At 40.7% G+C, this 21,859-nt stretch overlaps 1 protein-coding gene across 2 annotated transcripts in view; it reads right to left on the bottom strand.

The window, feature by feature from the left end:
* Positions 1 to 21,859, bottom strand: part of SLC4A7 (solute carrier family 4 member 7) — a 202,834-nt gene that overhangs the window by 67,041 nt on the left and 113,934 nt on the right. For both annotated transcript variants that reach the window (XM_089690854.1, XM_089690863.1), the window contains exons 4-6: positions 21,601 to 21,739; positions 14,840 to 15,000; positions 2,929 to 3,117 (exon numbers count right to left, since the gene is read on the bottom strand). In XM_089690854.1, coding sequence (XP_089546980.1) covers positions 2,929 to 3,117; positions 14,840 to 15,000; positions 21,601 to 21,739 — 489 coding nt within the window. The remainder of the gene's footprint in view (positions 1 to 2,928; positions 3,118 to 14,839; positions 15,001 to 21,600; positions 21,740 to 21,859) is intronic.

The following is a 21,859-nucleotide window of genomic DNA, read 5'->3' as shown; positions in this document are numbered from 1 at the left end:
TTATCCCAAATCCATCTCTGCTCAGTCACTGAACTGACATTGCATCCTAGGTCAGGACATTACTGGCAGGGTGTCACAACGATCTAATATAATAGGGGCAATGTACCCATAAAAGATATTTTAGTGAAGCCACTTGACAGGATGTTAATTTTTTTTTATTTGATATGTGTGTGTTTGCCCTTGTATACAATATTATAATAGGATATATATTTCCATTGCCTCATTTCCTTGGAATAACCTGGTGATCCTGCCAATCTACATTCTTCCTTTTTGTAAACTGACCGCACCAAGCATGGAAGAAGATCCATGCTTGCTTGGCCAGTCTGCGTCCCAGGGCTGTCCAAAACGTGGTACAGGACGCCATGCTGATTCCCTGTGTGTCTATCTCGTGTAGACCATTTACCAGCCAGGCCACCCGCCCAGCCCTGCCTTGGTGATTGAAAGCAGACTTCACTATCAAACTTCAGCATCTCCTAGCTAAACTGCCTGCTTGCTTCAGAAGCCAACCCACCCCCTGCTCTCCGAAAGAAGGTATGAAATACAGCTGTGCAGTCAGGTGACCTGAGAATAAAAGAGCAAAAAAAGGAAAAAAAAAAAAACATTGATTTTTTTTAATGCAAATCATAATATCTAATAAATATGTGCATTTGCATTCACATATACGTCAAGGCAAACCCATGCAGAGCAAAATAACAGTTCAATGTAATGCAGACCCCCCCCCCATCCCCCTAGAGCAGCACATATACCTTTCTTTGGCACCCCTGCTGCTTTGTTCACCTGGCAGAAGCAAAGAAAATACCTGGTACTTCAGATTACAGAGGATCATGTGACTCGCTTCCCTTTATCATACATCAGCACTGTCAGATGGGTGTGGACAGAGAACAATCAATCATGTGTGAGCTTCAACTAGAGCAATTCGAAACTTTCCACATTCCTATAGCTGAACAGGGCAGCAGGTGCGTGAAGAAAAGGTGCGTATGTACTACTAGGGAGGGGGGCATGGAAGCAAACCTGTTGCCTTGTCTCCAAGGATAAAGCACAGGCTTGCATTAAAGTGACAGTGTCTGTGTAGAGACTCACCCTCTTCATTCCCCAGTTCACGAATACCTTTCCAGCAATCCCTCACCACTTCTTTTCCCTGTCACAGCCACCACTGAAATACCAGGTTTCTACTGGTGTTGGAATCAAGAGGGACCAGTGGCATCACCATAATATGACAATGCCTTGCATTATAGGAGGGGGGTCACATGCTTCCACATACCCAGCAGCACTGAATATTTTAGAACAAAAAAGGTAGCGCTTTTATTAAATAAACTCAATAATAATAATATAACAAATAGATCAACCCTTATTTGTGATGGTGATAAAATAAATGCAAACTTATTATAAAAAAGCATACATGAATTTTCATAAAAATACAATAAAAGTGCTTAAAAAAAATGTCTGATGTCTCTCAATTCAAATAATACGATGTGAAGAAATCCATTACCAATGTGCAACAATCCTTCATCAATAGAAAGAAATTAACTCACCAGAGCAAGTTGCTAGTAATGTTATATTGTTGGAAGGATTGTTGCACATTGGTGATGGATTTCTTCACATCGTATTATTTGAATTGAGAGACATCATAGACATTTTTTGAAGCACTTTTATTGTATTTTTATGAAAATTCATATATCATTTTTTACTATAAGTTTGCATTTATTTTATCACTATCACAAATAAGTGTTGATCTATTTGTTATATTCTTATTGAATTGAGTTGATTTAATAAGCGCTACCTTTTTTTCTGATTTATACTATTACCTTTGTTAGAGGGTGAGGTTTAGCAGCTTGAATATAACACAATTATATAATTTAAGTTTTATTGGCGCTGTATTCACTTTTATGTTACTTTACTAGACTGTCAGTTTAAGCTGTCTGCTCTTACCTCATACGCGGGGCCAGTTACAGCATAACATGTTACAGGTTGCACCCTGCATACGGGTGTAACACTTAACGTGTTATAAAAGGTGAACTTATCCTTTAACCTCTTGGTGCCGGCGCCTCCTGGCCCTTTAAGGGGTTTGTGACTCTGGGAGGCAGGGCAGGGTTTAGGGTCATTTGACTGCCATGATCGGAAAGCTCCCAATCGCAAGTAGCGATCGGGACCTTTTCATGAGGCGTAGCTGAATGTGCCCACAGGGCGCACGCTCTCGGCACATGTGTGTTTACATTGGGTGCGCAATTATGTGGCTTCTCGGCATCAAGGACCAGCCGCCAAGAGGCCGCATACTTGTATACAGTCGATGCCAATGTGTGCTCTGTCTCTCAGTGTTTTAATACACGCTTCACATCAGTATATAACTTTCATGTTGAGTTAATCAGGGCTATATCACCAGCACTCCAACTCAATCAAGTCTGACATGTTCCGTGTTCTGTATCTGTCCTAAAGAATTCAAATTCTGTTCTGCTTAACAGAACTGTACACAGGATGTTTGATGGACAAATCACTAATTATACAGCATGCAAGAAAATATATGATCAGTTGAACACATTTTCATAATAATTCACAACATAACAAGAAAAAAGCAAATCAAAGCAAAATAAAGCAGCAGCCAATCAAGGCAGATGAAAAAACCATGTAAATAAATAAAGCCCCCTAAATTGTGCAGCAGTTCCAAAGGAAATGTATTACACTGCGCACACACACCACAATCCCAATAAAATGATTTGCTAAAAAAAAAACGTAAAGTAAATGGATGATGTCTTAGCAGATGAAAGGATTATAGCAGATGTAGATGCGTTATTTATGCCAGTGGTAGATTAAGCATGATTTATAGCCGAATTTTTAGAAATCATAAGTAAAGCGGGGCTGCTGCTTTAAAAGCCAGAATGAAAATCTCAGCGAAATAGGTTAGATTAAGCTGCTTGTGACAACTTATCTCACCGTTTCGTTCAAGCAAGTGAGGATCAGAATGTTTCTTGCCTATGTCAGCGAAGGACCGTACCAGTGGGATACGGTTACTCAGCTTCTTCTCGTTCTGATGGTGATGTCTTTTTAAGAGAGCTTCTCTGACATATTCCCTCATAGATTCATCCAACTGTCCTGATGCAATCATGTTGTCCAGCACCATATCTGTAATAACAGAACATGATTATTATAGTTATTATTAAAATTCCCAATAAAAACTCAATATACTAATGGGGAGACCCAGTTTAACTTTTTTCTAGGTTCTGAGATCCTTCTGACTTTTTTTATAATGAATAAAAACACAAAATACCGGTTAAAATGGAAAATAAAAAACAAAAACATAAAATCTGTATTCCCTTCCAGTACAGGAAATACAGAAATAAACTCCCCTGTAGGGATAAAGGCATATATTATATATATTTGTAAGCTCGAAAGAGCAGGGCCCTCGAACCCCTCGTGTTTTGTATTGTATTGTTACTGTACTGTGGCATGTTCTGTCCCCCTTTGTAATGTACAGCGCTGAGCGAACTGTTGGCGCTTTATAAATACTGTGTAATAATAATAATATTTATAGTAAATTAAAAGGCAGGATTTGTAGAGATCAATTGCTCCTGGACAGCTTCACATTCTGAAACACCAAGTATATGTAACCCTCACCTTGTAAAACAACCCATTCAGTTTAAAATAGAACATACTCTCTTGTTCTCAGCTGCATAAGAGCTAGGGGAGGAAAAGAAGGAAGCAATACAAAGAGAATATGATACCTTTTCACACAAGTACATGGAACAAGCACGTAGCAGGATTAGGATGTTGGGTTTGCATATTCTGTAACCACTTGCCCTCCAGAGGATTTACCCCCCCCCCCCCCCCCACTAGGACATTTTTTGCAATATGGTGATGCTTTATTTTAACTGACAAATGCGTGGTAATACAACGCAGTATATAAATAAAATGTATGTCCTTTTTTTCCCCACAAATATAGCTTTCTTTCAGTGGTATTTGATCGCCCGTGCGTTTTTTTTTTTTTGCTCTATAAAACAAAAAAAGACCAACAATTTTGAAAAAAAAAACAAAAAACAATATTTTTGACTTTTTGCTATAAAACATGTCCAGTAAAAAAAATTTAAAAATAAAATGTCTTCATAAATTTAGTCCAAAATGTATTCTGTGATATGTCTTTGCTAAATAAAATCCCAATACATGTAAATTAAATGGTTTACGTGAAAGTTATGGCGTCTACAAATAGCGCTATATATACTGGAATTTTTATTTATTTTTTAGTAGTAATGGCGGCGATCAGCGACTTATTGTGGGACTGCAGCGGGCATTCTGATACTGGGTGGGAACTGACATCCCAATGACACTAATACAGTGATCTGTGCAAATAAAAAGCAAGGACACTGTACTAATGACACTGGGCAGGAAGGGGTTAACATCTGGGGCGATCAAAGGGTTAACAGTGCGCTGTGTTGTGTTTTACATAGTGTGCTGTGTGTGTTTTACTATGGAGACAAGCGGCTTTGTATTGCTCTACTGTGCAGAGCCATACATGCCCACGCCATGACACTACCACCACCATGCTTCACTGATGAGGTGGTATGCTTAGGATCATGAGCAGTTCCTTTCCTTCTCCATACTCTTCTCTTCCCATCACTCTGGTACAAGTTGATCTTGGTCTCATCTGCCCATAGGATGTTGTTCCAGAACTGTGAAGGCTTTTTAAGATGTCGTTTGGCAAACTCTAATCTGGCCTTCCTGTTTTCGAGGCTCACCAATGGTTTACATCTTGTGGTAAACCCTCTGTATTCACTCTGCTGAAGTCTTCTCTTGATTGTTGACTTTGACACACATACACCTACCTCCTGGAGAGTGTTCTTGATCTGGCCAACTGTTGTGAAGGGTGCTTTCTTCACCAGGGAAAGAATTCTTCGGTCATCCACCACAGTTGTTTTCTGTGGTCTTCCGGATCTTTTGGTGTTGCTGAGCTCACCGGTGCGTTCTTTTTTAAGAATGTTCCAAACTGTTTTTTTGGCCACGCCTAATGTTTTTGCTATCTCTCTGATGGGTTTGTTTTGTTTTTTTCAGCCTAATGATGGCTTGCTTTACTGATAGTGACAGCTCTTTGGATCTCATCTTGAGAGTTGACAGCAACAGATTCCAAATGAAACTAGCACACTTGAAATGAACTCTGGACCTTTTATCTGCTCATTGTAATTGGGATAATGAGGGAAAAACACACACAACAGTTTGCATATGTGCCTCCCACTTGTTAAGGGACCAAAAGTAATGGGACAATTGGCTTCTCAGCTGTTCCATGGCCAGGTGTGTGTCACTATCAGTGAAGCAAGCCATCATTAGGCTGAAAAAACAAAACAAACCCATCAGAGAGATAGCAAAAACATTAGGCATGGTCAACTGTTTGGAACATTCTTAAAAAGAAGGAATGCACCGGTGAGCTCAACACCACCAAAAGACCGGAAGACCACGGAAAACAACTGTGGTGGATGACCGAAGAATTCTTTCCCTGGTGAAGAAAACACCCTTCACAACAGTTGGCCAGATCAAGAACACTCTCCATGAGGTAGGTGTATGTGTGTCAAAGTAAACAATCAAGAGAAGACTTCACCAGAGTGAATACAGAGGGTTCACCACAAGTTGTAAACCATTGGTGAGCCTCAAAAACAGGAAGGCCAGATTAGAGTTTGCCAAAGGACATCTAAAAAAGCCTTCATAGTTCTGGAACAACATCCTACAGACAGATGAGACCAAGATCAACTTGTACCAGAGTGATGGGAAGAGAAGAGTATGGAGAAGGAAAGGAACTGCTCATGATCCTAAGCATACCACCTCATCAGTGAAGCATGGTGGTGGTAGTGTCATGGCGTTGGCATGTATGGCTGCCAATGGAACTGGTTCCCTTGTATTTATTGATGATGTGACTGCTGACAAAAGCAGCAGGATGAATTCTGAAGTGTTTCGGGCAATATTATCTGCTCCTATTCAGCCAAATGCTTCAGAACTCATTGGACGCCGCTTCACAGTGCAGATGGACAATGACCCAAAGCATACTGCAAAAGCAAACAAAGAATTTTTTAAGGGAAAGAAGTGGAATGTTATGCAATGGCCAAGTCAATCACCTGACCTGAATCCGATTGAGCATGCATTTCACTTGCTGAAGACAAAACTGAAGGGAAAATGCCCCAAGAACAAGCAGGAACCGAAGACAGTTGCAGTGGAGGCCTGGCAGAGCATCACCAGGGATGAAACCCAGTGTCTGGTGATGTCTATGCGTTCCAGACTTCAGGCTGTAATTGACTGCAAAGGATTTGCAACCAAGTATTAAAAAGTGAAGGTTTGATTTATGATTATTATTCTGTCCCATTACTTTTGGTCCCTTAACAAGTGGGAGGCACATATGCAAACTGTTGTAATTCCAACACCGTTCACCTGATTTGGATGTAAATACCCTCAAATTAAAGCTGACAGTCTGCAGTTAAAGCACATCTTGTTCGTTTCATTTCAAATCCATTGTGGTGGTGTATAGAGCCATAAATGTTAGAATTGTGTCGATGTCCCAATATTTATGGACCTGACTGTATTTCCCAAAAAATCCAGGAGAAGGTTTCATATAAGATATAGTAAAAAAACTTACGTTAGTTATCTCCCACCAACAGTTTAGTTAGTCAAGTTTATTATACCCCTTTATGAAATTCGTAATGCAAAAGAAAATGCAACTAAGTAGGGAAATAGAAAATCAACATATGCATTACTGATTAACAAGGACTGGCGCAAACAAATGTGAACTTGTGGTTGTACCAATCGGGTTTACTAGCTAACTTTTCCTAATACAGGCGAAAGGTTACAAACTGCGTGGGACTGATAGGACAAACCACATATTCAAAGAACAAGAGCACTTCAAATGTCATTTCAAAATTTCTCCGATACTTCCTTACGTTTGCTATTGAGTAAACAAATATGTTACTTGTTTAGCGTGTGCGTAGTTTTGGATAAACTCACAATTTAAAAAAGTGTGCAGCGTCATCACCGCATAAAAGGAAAAAACAACTTTTCCGGGGAACCATGAGAACTTCTTGGAAGTTTTTTATTGCTTACTGTGCTGTGCGCTCATTGGTGAGACCTCTCCTAAATACATTTTCAGATGGCCTAGGCAGAAAAGAGGGTCTCACCCCAACAGGGACACAGATAGCAATAAGGTGGTTCTAAAGGCTTAAGGTTCTTTACCTTCATGTAATCTATACTCTTCCAGGTCTCTGCCATTGGCGCCCGCTGCTGTCAAACATAGCCAGTGAGCAGGAAGCGGGAGCAGGGCCAAGCCCCATCCTGTGTCTCCTAAGGAGACAGAGAGCTGGGGCTGCAGAGCGGGCACGCACCAATGCCCATATAGCAAGCGGCTTGCTATGGGGGCACTCGGAGATGAAGAGGAGCCAGGAGCACCAACGGGGGACCCCAGAAGAGGAGGATCGGCACTGTTCTGTGTAAAACCACTGCACAGAGCCGGTAAGTACAAGGCTCCATGTACACGGGACACTTCTGAATGATAGAAACGGACTGCTGGAAAACATAGGTTAAAAAAAGTCTGTTTAGCTGGGTTTGCATAACGCGTTTATGCGCGTTTGCGTTTAGAAGCGGTTTTAAAGATAACCACAGGAGAACCTCCCAAATGCCCAGAATGCACTGAAAAGTGGTAAATTATTAACGATTTCAGACTGTTTCAGAGAAATACACAGAGTAGAAGCAGAGACAGCATTATGTATTGAGATAATTAGCTGTGAGTTGCTCATTAACATTTCTTTTGTTTCCGAGGGTGGGAAAGGTGTCTGGTGGAGTGAGTCATTAAGGCCACCTGGCAGGGGGACTTCATGAGGAATTTGAGGTGTGAATGGTCATTGACATATCTTTTGTTTCCAAGGGTGGGAGAGGTCTGAAGGTGTGAATTAATCATTACAATGTGTGACAAACTTGGTAGGAACATCCAGTGTTCAGTGTTTTGTCCATCTGAGTACCTTGAAAACTCTTTGCATGCATTTTTTCATGATGAAAAAGGCTCAGGACAGCATTGGGAACTGGACGAGTTTAAAAAAATTTGCCGCATTTACAAGCGTTTTTAGGTTTGAAACGCTGATACAATTTACTGCTGAAAGCAACTTTTCTGCATTAAAAAAAAAACGACTGTAAACTCAAATGCCTGTAAATGACTGTAAACGAAGATGTGTACATGGACACATAGGAAAACATTAGGGTGAGTTCAGGGGCTGCTGAAAAAAAATGCTTAACAGCTCCTGAACATGAGTTTATCAGCTGCAGTGTACATGAGCTGTAAGAGGTTTTTTTTTTTTTTAACCTTTAATATCACTTTTATAAACTAAACTATTCTAACCCCTCCTTATTTCTACTAAAAAAAAGTGCTGTACTACTGTTTGTATCACTATTGGTGAGTTTCCCTTATTTCTGGTATCGGAGATCCACAGTCATAATAGAGATAAGAGACCATTGCTATCCATTACTTTACCCTGAAATAGCAGGCAGGTATTTGAAAGACTACCAGAATACAGTACAGTATATAGCAATGAACAGTCGTCATCTATTCAGTACTCTAGGCTCAGAAGGAAGTAAAGTCTTTAGTACACGTAATACAATAAAGCCCAGAGAACGTACTACTTGTAGGGAACATTTCAATCCTCCAAGATCAAATTTAATTTTAGTGCTGGAGGCATTGGAAAGCAGCCATCTGAAGTGATGACATGGCAGCAGAACTAGAATTTCCAGTAAACTCTTAACTATTAAAGCACACCTCCAGACACCAGACAAAAAATACACTTGTAGTGGCCCATTAAATGGTTAAATCACTGTTTTTTGCTGTCTTTTTTTGCCTGTGCTCCTTTTGGAGACATTTCCTGTAACTTCCAGATGTTACAAAAAGGATGTAAAATGAACAAAAATCTCTATGAAAGGAAAATCCTACAAGACTGTCATCACTGCAACAAATTTCACCAGAAGAATTCCCCTCTATTTACTTTCGATCTTCACAATTTCAATGTTTACTATATACACTTGGCAATGTTCAATGAATATTTAGTGAGTGCAGATCTCCTTGGGATGGTCAGAAAAAAAAAAAAAAAAATTTTGATATTCCCTTTAATCCCTTCCCTACTCTACACAAAACAAACAAAAAATGGCTTTTTTTGTAGGCAGCCAAGTACAAAAGCAAAACATGCATAAGGGTCCTGTTCTACAAGCATGGACTGGTGCATCTCTTTCAGAGAACATAGCAGGTCCCTGGATAGAAAAATATGTATATTACAACAAAATGGTGTAGCGCTATCCCAAAAATTCTAGGACTTCATCCACATATATGAATTAAAATACAGTGTAACTCAGTATTGGTTGAAACAAGTGAAAATATTAAACCGCACATATGTAGTACTATAGAACTAAAAGAAACCAGAAAGAAAAAAAACACAAACTGACCAAGAAAAATGGTCAGTACGATATAGTGTACAACAGAAATATGAAAAAAAAAACAAAACTCCCTTACTATCATAAAAGTGTATATGTGCTCCCAGATGTCTGAAAGTGACATCCAATATTGCCTTCTAAAAACTAGTGAAAATAAATCATGAGATTTCCAAGGCTCATTTTTGAGTGCATTCTTCTAATGCATTGGCCCTGCGGGGTCTATGTGTTGAGGTGAGGGGACAATCCAGCTGGTGACAGATTCATTTCCTGAAACCACCTGCATCAGAAGTCGATATCTGCATATGTTCCACATTTTCAGACTTTATTATTTATGGGAGATATTTAGGACCCTTTTGGTTAGTGTTAGCATGTTGACTTATGCATTTAGGCATTAGGGCCACATATGTTGATGCCATCGTTTGGGCATCTGGGAGTTCACTTTTATCATTTTTAGCCTTCCGCATTTAGGACGGCTTGGCACCATTCATAATTTTTGTATACTGACCTTTTCCCTTGGTCAGTACTCTTCTTGTTTGGTTCTCACAATTTATTTTCACTAGTTTTTAGAAGGCAATATTGAATGTCACTTTCAGACATCTGGGAGCACATATACACCTTATGATATTAAGGGAGTTTTTTTCATATTTCTGTTGAACACTATATCATACTGACCATTTTTCTTGGTCAGTTTGTGGGTTTTTTTCTTTCTGGTTTCTTTAGTTCTATAGTACTACATATGTGTGGTTTAATATTTTCACTTGTTTCAACCAATACTGAGTTACACCATATTTTAATTCATATAGGTGGATGAATATACTGTATATACCATAATTTGTAGACGCTATAACTTTCAGTTTCTGGGATAGCGCTACACCATTTTGTTGTAATATACATCTTTTTCTCGCTATAAACAAAAAGAGACCGAAAACTTTGGAAAAAACCCCCAATATTTTTCACTTATATCCAATAAACTCAAAGTTCGTCATAAATTTAGGCCAAAATGTATTCTGCTACATGTCTTTGGTAAAAAAAAAAATCTCAATACATGTATATTACTTGGTTTGTGTGAAAGTTATAGCGTCTACAAATTATGGTATATACAGTATACTGGAATTTACGTAGCTTTTATGTTCTGACTGCTGATCACATTTCTTTAGGTGCTAAAATGCCAGGGCAATATGAACCTGCCCCCCTCCCCCCAAAAAATGTCCCTTTTTGGAAGTAGGCACCCCAAGGATTTTGCAAAGAGGCATGTTGAGTACATGGAACATTTTATTTTTTGCCTAAAATATTTTCAAAATGATAATTAAAATTTTATATATAACATCCCAAAACACGTTCTTCTACTTCTCCCAAGTATGGGGATACCACATGTGAGAGACTTTTTGGCAGCCTAGCTCCATACAAGCCCCCAAAATACAATGACCACCTCCAGGCTTTCAAAGGGCATATTTCCTCATATCACTTCCCCACTACCTATCACGGTTTCGGAGGCCCTAAAATGCCAGGATAGTACAAACACCCCGCCCCCCCAAATGACCTCTTTTTGGAAAGTAGACACCCCAAGGAATTTGAGGCATAGTAAGTATTTTACAGATATAATTTTTGTCAGGATTTTGAAAAAAAGAAAAAGTACATTTTTGTATTCTTTCTTTGTTTTCCAAAAACGTGGCAACAAATGAGATCTGCAAAATGCTCAGCAAACCTCTTAGCAAATACCTTGGAGTGTCTACTTTCCAAAAAGGGGTCATTTGGAGGGGTTGCTTCTACTATCCTGGCATTTTAGGGCCAACATTAGAAGCTCACCCACTCTTGAAGACCAAGCATTTTCTGACACTTTGTTCACATGAACATGAGAAAATTACCTTGAACCCCCAAACATTATATATATTTTTTTAAAGCAGAGGCCCTAGAGAATAAAATGGTGGATGTTGAAATTTTTGACGTCACACGGTATTTGTGCAGCGATTTTTCAAACACAAATCTTTTTGGAAAAATACACTTTTTACAATTTTAATGCATAAAAACACAATATATTACCCAATTGTTTGATAAAATATAAAAGATGATGTTACACTGAGTAAATAGATACCAAACAAGACATGCTTTAAAATTGCGCATGTCCATCAAAGTACATACATTTTTATTATCGATAGGCGACACTTTAAAAGCCTTTACAGGTCACCAATTTATATTTACACAGGAGGTCTAGTGCTAGCATTACTGCCCTCGATCTGACGTTCACGGCGATACCTCACATGCATGGTGCAACCGCTGTTTACATCATGTTTACCAGCATGGGATCAACTCTTGCACATGCATGTGAGCGGGGGGCAACGGTACTTTTTTTATTATTATTATTATTTTTACACTGTCCTTTTCTTTTTTTTTAGCACTTTTATTGCTATCACAGGGAATGTAAATATCCTCTCTGACTTCAATAGGCATTGACAGGTATTCTTTTTTTTAGAAATCTGGGGTCTATTAGACTCTAGATATCTCCTCTGCGCTTACATCATCTGATCTCACCAAGATTGGTGTGATCAAATGTTTTCCCAATTTACAAATGGAGCAGTTTATATCCTACAAAACTGAAGTGATGAAATGCTTGTAGCTTCCGATTTCTTAGACTATAGAGATGATTGGAGTCATTCTGGTCTCCGATTAGCTCTATGGTCAGCCCGCAGATCTGCCGGCTGCATTCTCAGATTCCCCTGTGGAACAGGAGAGCCCAAGAAAACTGTAGATGGCGGCAGGAGGGGGGGGATGTCCCTTCCCGCTGCTCGTAAAAACAATTCAGCAGCTAATTGGCCACTAAGATTCCTTTCAAATGAAAGCCAACTGCCAACTGAAAAAAACAATACCAGGATGATGCCTGTAGCTGCAGGCATCATCCGGGTATAACCACTCAAAGTCCAGCGATGTACCAATATATTGCTGGTCCATCTTGGGTATATATGTAACAGCAGAGAACACGGACATATGATGAATCGGGTCTGTGGACCAATATGATCGCAATTCATTCTTTTTTGTAATGCCCATGTTGAGGGTTAGGGCCCAAAAAAGTTTTAAATTCAGAAACCGTGATAGGGTTTAATGCGAATTATCTGGCAAGAGCTGAATTTGGGTGGGTGGCGATGTATTGTTCTGCATATAAATTGCTTTGGCCCACAATCAATTGGTACGAATCTTCTGTGAAAAATAGCAGAAGGGCTAAATGCTAGTGCTGGCAGCGAACAGGTCTAATCCTGCTAACACTGCGGTTTTGGGGACACTATACGAAGCAGGCACTAGTATAGTTCTGTTCATAATCATTATATTGATCTGTACAAACACTATACTAGTAATGGTGGTGAACAGCGACCTATAGCGTGAGTGCAATAGTGTGCAGGCAATCTAATGCTAGCTGACCCTGGCTGGAAGGGGCGCTTACTGACCTTGACTTTATCTGATGTCACTAGTGGCAGGAATACAGTGAAAAATTTTATATACTGACACTGTACTAATGGCACTGGCTGGGTGATGGGGCGATCAAAGGGTTAAATGTTCTAATCTAACCTGTGTGTGTAAAATGTAGTGGTTTTACTCTGTGCCGTGTTCTCTCTTCTGTCCCTGGACCGACTGGAGGCGCAGCGGGGGGCGCAGGCGCGTTCATACCCCAAAACATGAAGTGACGCAAGATTATGTCACTTTGCCAAGAGCTGCTGCTCTTTTATCAGAATAGTGTGTGTGTGTGTGTGTGTGTGTGTGTGTGTGCGTGCGTGCGTGCGTGCGTGCGTTTTCAGGGATTATTTTTTTTTTTTTCCTTTTTACACTTTGCTTTGCAGGAGAAATAAAGATAATTTCTCCTGCAATGCAAAGCTTGCTGTCATGAACCGAACTCATTCATGAACTGCCATGAATGAGTTAGGTTTTTGACAGCTCAAGATAGTGATCTGTGATTGGCTGGAGCTGGTCACATGGTAAAGGGTGCTGTGATTGGCCCCGTGTATCATGTGACAGCTGTGGGCCAATCACAGTTCACTAGGAAGAGAAGCAGACCTGTTATGAATGAGATTCATAACAACTTTGCTTACATTGTGATCCTCTGATCACATAGCGATCACATGATCACCGGGTCCCATTCACTGGGATCTTCATTCCGCGAGACACGGCAGAAGGGGGCCCCCATGTTAGTACAGCCAGAGCGACGTATGGGTACGTCGCCTTGACTGTAGCTGCCGCCTGGCAGCATTACACTGCAGGTGGGCAGTCAGGAAGCGGTTAAGGAGACATTGTTAAAAATGTAAATAAATGCACAAAAATTATTTTAAAAGCTTGCTTGCAGCTTTTTATTTCTATAACCATTTTTGACTTGCAATGTGCCTTTGAACTTGCTAAGGAAGAGAGACTTCAAAAACTGCCCAACTAGCACAGACCCCTCCATCCTTGCATGCCATAGCACACTCCTCTTTTGGGAATACCTAATTACTGTCTGTGCTGGCCCAACTGCTCCTTTCCTCCCTTCCTACTGAATTTGTAGACAGCAGAATACGTCCAAGCAACCAATCACATGAAAAGTTGGCCAGCTTCTCATCATCAGTCCATACCGGACAAGCTTCTCAATGAGAAGGGGTGATGATGACGACACTGATGTAAAGGTTGTGGTGGTGGGAAAGTGTATTGAGGGACTGAGGACACTGATGTAAATGGGGAAGGGGGGGATGTTCGTGTGATGTGAAGGGGAGACTGAGGTAACTGAGGTAACTGAGGACTCGTTTATACTTGTGCAGGGACCTGCTTTCTTTCTGCATTGCCAAGGACACACAGAAAACAGTGCTTGTTTATGCCTAGAGTACCAGTAAAAAGGACTTTTAGTTCCTATCCTCCCTCCCCGCAGGTGGCACTATTCTTTACTCAGCGGTCCCTTGGTGTCCTCATGTGCAACAAACGGCTATTATTCCCTGCAGCAAAGGGGGAGCCCCACAGCAAGGGAGGATTTTTCTTTTTTCCCCTCCTTAAATGCCCTTCAAAAGATCCTTTATACCTGTGGTTGTCATTTTATGAGCCAACGGAGGCCTCAAATGAGGCCCCTGACATCAAAGGGTCACACATAATGCTCCATACATGTAATGTTTGAGAGGACTGTCAGAAAGTGTAGACCTAATAGAGGAAATAAGAGTCACAGAGTGTGAACATTCCACATTTTTGGCTGGGGATATGTTGCAGAAGACAACACTAAACTGGGGACATGTTACATAAGACTAGTAGAGATCAATCTTCCCACTATAGACTGCGAATGTCCAAAGGCCTCACATCATATACCAAGGTGCAGCATGGGCACAGGTTGGGAACCAGGGCTCTATATATTCATTTGCAGTTTTCGTAAATATTTTGATTCCAAATCAGGAACTCTGCCACCATGCATTACCTGCAATTTCTTCTATCGTGCTGGCTCTCATGTCCAACATCACTGTGCCATTGAGTATGCAACTTCTCAGTTCAAACAGGCTGTGTAGTGAAAGTGTGGCTACGTAAGGCTTACTCCATCGGTCTCCACCATCTTCAACGTCTTCCTCAAATTTCAGCCATCTGAAACAAAAATCAAACTCAAATTACATCACAATATGCTTCTATATCTATAGTTTATTTGAAATATTTACCATGGACAAGTATTAACTAACTTAAGTATTGCTATTCACATCAAAAGATCACATGGTTTACAAATAATGCACAGGGGTGGATTTACTAAAGGCAAATAGACTGTGTACTTTGCAAATGCAGCTGCACTCGTTTTCCCCAGAGCTTAGTAAATGCGGTAAACCTTCACTTTAAAGAATACCAAATCTGGTGCAAGGAAAAAAAAAAACTAACAAAAAAACAGCATTTGCTTGCACATGATTGGATGGTGGAAAATCAGCAGAGCTTTACCACAGCTCTAGGGACAATGCGTGCAACTGCTCTTGGATTTACTAAAAGCAAATTCCACCTCTCAGTATGCTACATGCATGTAGCTGTAATAAAAACTTTTTTTTTAAAGACTAAATAACCATTTTGGGTGGAGATAGATTTTATGTTTTTTTCCAGCCTATTATGTCTAGCATTTTCTGTGTTCGTGATGTTTACTTTTACATTTTAATTTTGCAGTACTTGAGTGGTGGGGCTGTACTCACTATTTTGTAAGTAAACATTTTGGTTTGTGAAAGGTATCTTTGATGCCAGTTTGTTTTAATCACATTGCCTGGATAAACACTTCAGTGTTCACTGCTAACCAAGTTATGTGCAAGCTGACAGAGCATAGCACCGGGTTTAAAGCTTGTACTATACACAAGTGCTGGGGGTACAGTGTGCTGGGAATTCATATTTTAAATACTGCAGCATTGGCTTAGCTCCATTCAAACAATTCAATGGACAGAACAGTGGTTAAATGGTTAGCACTTCCGCTTGGCAGTACTAGGTGCTGTGGTTGGGATTCAAACTGACGACCCACCTGCCTGGAGTTTGCATGTTCTCCAAGTGCCTGCAAGGGTTTCCTCCGGGTACTCCAGTTTCTTCCCACACTCCAAAGACATGCTGGTAGGTGAATTGACTCCTGTCTAAATTGGCTCTAGTATGTGTATGTATGAATGTGAGGTAGGGACGTTAGATTGTACGCCCCTTGAGGGTTAAGGACTGATGTGACTATACAATATATATGTAAAGCGCTGCATAAATTGATGGCGCTATAAAAGTACCTATAATAAATAAATGTTGCATAGTAAAAATTGTAACAGTAACCAGAAACTGGCTCTCAAATCTCTCTTGCTGCACTCAAAATGGAATAGTGCACTTGCTGAGGTACCGCCCTTGATAGATTGGGGAATCTTGATACTAGCAGAAAAAAAAAACGCGTTTCGCAAAAGATGAAAACATCACGTGCGTTAGCACTTTATCTGAAGATGCATGCTGTCCACAATTGGCACCTTTGACTTCTTGTCTCTGTTTTTATGACCTTTATGGCTTGTGAGTATGTTTTTGCATCTTTTTAATACATTTTTGGTTTTTGCGTTAATGCATGAGGAGAGTGCGCCGTTTTGTTTTTTTCTGCTAGCAAAAATTGTACACAGATATGTGTTGTAAATTGCAGTTTAGTAGCAGTTACAAAAGTCAGTGTACAGAATCATCCACTGTGTGTGTGGACTTGACAAGGTACAGCCTATTTCACAAGACACACGAATCAGTGTCTCACTGCCACATGAGAGATCACCTACAAATATGTCACTATGCAATGTTTGTCATGGCTTCCCAAGTCCTGCCTGGTCCCTCTGCAACACTAAAGCTTTGACACAAAATGGATCCATGATAGTAACAAGCATAAATTGAGAGGTTTATTCACACCTACATTTAGTGGATTGTTGCACCATCTTGACGCACTTTTGCCTGGGGTTCAGGGTTCATTTTTAACAGTGAGGACTTCATGTTCTTCTCATGTTCTTATACAGGCATCAAAAGCTACTCTGATTTATTTTACACGCTCAGTCCTTGCTCATAATTACATGCAACAAGAAAGAGGACCCAAGCTGATTCAGTGTATAGTTTTGTTTAATGAAGGCTAAAATAGAAGCAATATATCCAGTCACATGAATAAGGTAGATACTGAGGGTAATGTCACATAAAGCAGAGCGGGGAAGGTTGTGGCAATGTGTTTCTAGGTGATTCTACTCCTTATTCAAACCTTCAGCTTGGCTGGAGAAAGGGGCGAAATCACTCTGAAACACGTTGCCACAGCTTTCTCCACTCTCCTATGTGTGACATCACCCTTCGTTGTCCTGGTTCACTCCACTGAGTCTCTGCAATTAATGCACCAGCTTGCATGTGTTCCAGGCCACCACAGATACTTACCATGGGGAGCTGCTATAGGGCTTGAGGTTGACAGATATGCACTTTATCTTCTTTGTTTGTGTGAGTGGAAATATTGCTTCTATTTTTGCCATCCTTAAACAAACCTCTGCACTGAATCAGTTTGGACCCTTTCTTATTCTTGTTACGTGTACTTGTTAACCCAATGTCTCTTCTGTTTAGAGCAGCTGAAGACAGTGATGGTGTGAAGTTTCCTTAGATCATTTCTATACATGAATCACGTGGACTTTTGTAGATTGGTGTGAGGATAATACCATCATGTTTACACCATTTGCCCTATGCTTATGTGTTCTTACTCATTATTTAAATTATGAGTAAACAAGTGCAAAACACACCAAGATGGTTTTGATCCCTGTAGGCAATATACCTTCTGCTCATGAAAAAAACCTCTCAGTTTATTCATGTTACTATTATAAATTTGTCTTAAAGCTGCATCCCATGAACTATGAAGAATTCACTGCCAAATCTAACACAGGATAGCTGTAGGGCCCAGAAATGCCATGTTATTCATTGAATGTACTTCTGCAGCCCACAGTAGAAAAAAAAAAAAAAAAAAAAAAAGGCTCCCTCCATCTAATTCCACTATATTCTTGGCAAAATTGTATCCAATTACAATAAAAATACTTATCTGTAAAGGATAAAAGTTAAAGCAAGGGGGCAACAAGTATAGGACCACCTGTTGCGACACAGATCTTTCTGTCAGCTGATACACTTTATCACCACATGTTAAATAAGGGGGGAAAGATATAGAGCAGCAGGATGTAGTTTCACAGTTCATATTACCAGCCCATGCCATAGTAGCCAACAATAGCTGCTTTCTAGGATTCAAACTTAAAGGGGAAGTTGAGCTTTAAGGCCTCTTCCTCTGCTTCTTGTTAAGGATTGGCACCTTTAACAGCCTCCCGCCCGCCATATAAAAGGTAATGACGTGAGGGCGGCAGTTCTCTCACTCTGGGAAGACGTCATATGATCTCCTGCCACTCTAGCCGCACGTGCGCGCCCCAGGCTTTGTCATGTGATCCAATCACAGCTGATCGCATGTAAATAAGGAAATGCTGGTTATCTGCATTACTCTCCTCACGAGCTGTGACGCTGACAGCTCGTGAGGAAAGGAGACACGGTAATTGGCATTCCTCAGAGGGGATCAGTGCCCTAATGATCAGTGTAGCCCCATCAGTGCCACCTGTCAGTGTAAATCAATGCCACCTGCCAGTGCCTATCAATGCCACATATGAGTGCCTACCAGTGCCCATCTGAGCTGCCTTTCAGTGCCGCCTATCAGTGCTGCCTTTCAGCGCCGCCTATCAGTGCTGCCCGTCAGTGCTGCCCATCAGTGCCGCCTATCAGTGTCATGTATGAGTGCTGCCTTTCAGTGTCCATCAGTGATGCCGGTCAATGCCCATCAGTGCCACTTACCAGTGCCTCCTCATCAGTGCAGCCTATTAGTGCCTATCACTGCAGCCTCATTAGCGCACATCAGTGAAGGAGAAAAAAAATTACTTATTTACAAAATTTTATAACAAACTAAGAAAAAACTTATTTTTTTAAAAAAAATTTCAGTTCTTTTTGGTTTATCAAAAAATAAAAAACCCAGAGGTGATTAAATACCATCATAAGAAATCTCTATCAGTCTAAAAAAAAATATGATAAAAATTTCATACGAGTACAGTGTTGCATGAACACACAATTGTCATTCAAAGTGCGACCGCGCTGAAAGCTGAAAATTGGCCTGGGCAGGAAGGCGGTGAAAGTTTCCAGTAGGCAAGTGGTTAAGGAGCAGGGGGCGATTTTGACAGGTACCCACTCCCACTGCGATCACTTAGACGATCGTAAGTGAAAGTTGTCCTCCCTTCCTCCCCGTAGTCTTCTGGGACTTGTCACATGTCTACAGGATCATTCAGCGCTACTCGCATATGCGCAGTGGGCACCTGGCTGTGAAGCTGCAAGCTGTCACAGCCGGGTGCCCACACTTGCCCACACTGGAGAGAGAGGACAGCCGGTGAACCCGGCTGGTGTGAACACACAGCTGGACTCTGGGACAGGTGACCGACCGTCTGTTTTTAAAAGTCAGCAGCTACAGTTTTTGTTGCTGCTGACTTTTAGTTTTTTAGATTTTGACAGAAGCTCTGCTTTAAGATATCTGTTATTTGCTGGAAATTTGCACTCAACCTTTTTTGTTATCCAAGAGCTCATGCACAGGGGCTCAGAGCCATACGCTATAAAAAGTGGCCATATTTCTGTGCCTGGAAGCCACAGATCTTGCATACAACCTCCGGTAAAAATCAGTAAGAGGATGCAGCTGTATGCTGGGCAACACAGATTGAAGCATACACATGCTTACAGGGACAGATATACGCTCCTGAATGCAAATGATTTATCGGTGTACAGCCGGTTCTTGTTATTTATTTGTACAGAAGTCTGTACCCGACATCTGTGTCCCAGGCACATGAATACGGCACATTTTTACTGTGTAAGGTCCTTTGCACAAGCCCTTAATGTGAACGAACACCAAATGATATCCTTATCCATAAGGTTATTTCTTATTGTGCCTTTGTGGAGAAAAGCACAGTGGAGATTTGAAGGCGGCTGAGAGTAATAGAGAATACTTTAAAAAATATTATATTCAGGTATTTGTGTTTAACTAAACTAGAGTTTAGTTCACTTTAATGTGTTTTACTGTGCTCACTCTTACTTCTCTTTTAGGCCTCATCTCTTCTTCCATTATACTCAGTCTTTAGGTTACATTAGGTGGAAGGTGAAATTAAGAATTGTTTTCACACAAGGGAGCCTAATAATAGGTGGTGGGGAGGGGGAGTCATACGATTCCTGTGTACTTATTCAGTAAAAGGGAAAATGTACTATGCAGTGCAGTATGTGTAGATGTAAATTCAAGCCAAAGCCTTTTGTATACTAAATGTATTACTTCAGATTTAACCAGCCATATATAGTAGATTTATAGAAAGCGGTCAGCTAAAAATCTGCAGTCAGAAGAATGGTCTATACCAGTGGTCTCCAAACTGCAACCCTTTCCTTTCTTTTATCTGGCCTATGAGGCATTATTCCCTCCACTGTCAGCAACAGTGGGGTTTAGTTCCTGCCACTGACACTGACAACGGGGCACTATTCAACCCACTAACACCATTGATACCAACGATCGGGCACCATTCCTCCCATTGATACCAATGATGGCACACCATTCCTCCCATTGATACCAATGATGACACAGCATTCCTCCCATTGATACCAATGATGGCACACCATTCCTCCCATTGATATCAATGATGGCACACCATTCCTCCCAGTGATACCAATGATGGCACACTATTCCTCCCAGTGATACCAACAATGGAGCACTATTTCTCCCACTAAAACCAATGATGGGGCACTATTCCTCCCACTGACACCAATGATGGGGCACCATTTCTCTCACTGATACCAACGATGGAGCACCATTTCTTTCACGGATACCAATGATGGAGCACCATTTCTCCCACTGATACCAACGATGGAGCACTATTACTCTCCCTAGTAATAATCACGGTTCATGGTTTTATCCCACTGACGCCAAGACATTTTCTACCCCCACTAGTCACAGTGTGGCCCCCTAAAGTTTGAAGGACAGTAAACTTTGTTTAGAAAATTTGGAGACCCCTGGTCTATACTATTCACACAAGTACACAAAACTAGTACCCATTATAGGCAAGCACATTAACCTACCAGCATGTTTCTGAATTACTAGAAGAAACTGTAGCAGATACAGGGAAGCCACACAAGTATGAGAGGATTAAAAAAAAACCCTATTGTTAGAAAGGAACCCAGAACCCAAGTGCTGCAACTGAGTAGAGTGACCCATGGAGTTTGCCCTTAAACATCCTGCCCAAATCTGCTAGGACCAACATTTAATGCAGATGTCAGCTTAAAGGAAAAAACTGTAAAAAATGTTTTGGGCCCCTCAGATCAGTTCTGTCAATAATGAAAACTATAGAATCAGCTATCTTCTGTGAAAACCTGTGTCTTAATTCCTTTCCAATAAATTGCCATCTACGATTATATCAAAAAGGACAGACATAGTCCACAAATGTAGAGAACAACAAGAAAGGCGCCCAAATGGCGCTTCTGTGGGTATGGGAAGCAATACCATTTCATGCAACTACACAAAGTGATCTGAAGGTAGGGGCCATTTTCCATATAAAGTGGCAAGCACCTTTAAATAGCAACCAAGACACCCGAGATACTATTCTGCCTTATCTATAGAATGGACTGAGGTCATACAGACAGGCTTAGTGAGCTCACCTTGCAGTCTCCTTCCATTCACATTCCTCTCCATCCCGAAAGCAAAGCTCATCCATCTCTGTAAAGAGGTCATGTGGCATGTGCTCTTCATCATCATCCTCAGTGCCCAGAATAAACTGCACACGCTGTGAAGGGGTATCTGTAAAAGAAGTAAAGCAATGCTTTCAATAGCTTTCTTTGTGTATAAAATCAGTGGCAGCAAACACTGCAAAAGAAATGTCTCAAATACAGTCGCCACATATACAAAACTATACACTTT

The sequence above is a fragment of the Staurois parvus genome, unplaced genomic scaffold (genome assembly GCF_062004578.1).
Source record: "Staurois parvus isolate SC_StPar_1 unplaced genomic scaffold, SC_StPar_1.0 ptg000021l, whole genome shotgun sequence".
Taxonomy (NCBI): domain Eukaryota; kingdom Metazoa; phylum Chordata; class Amphibia; order Anura; family Ranidae; genus Staurois; species Staurois parvus.
Note: the sequence above shows the minus strand (reverse complement) of the source record. Positions and strands in the feature narration are given on the sequence as shown.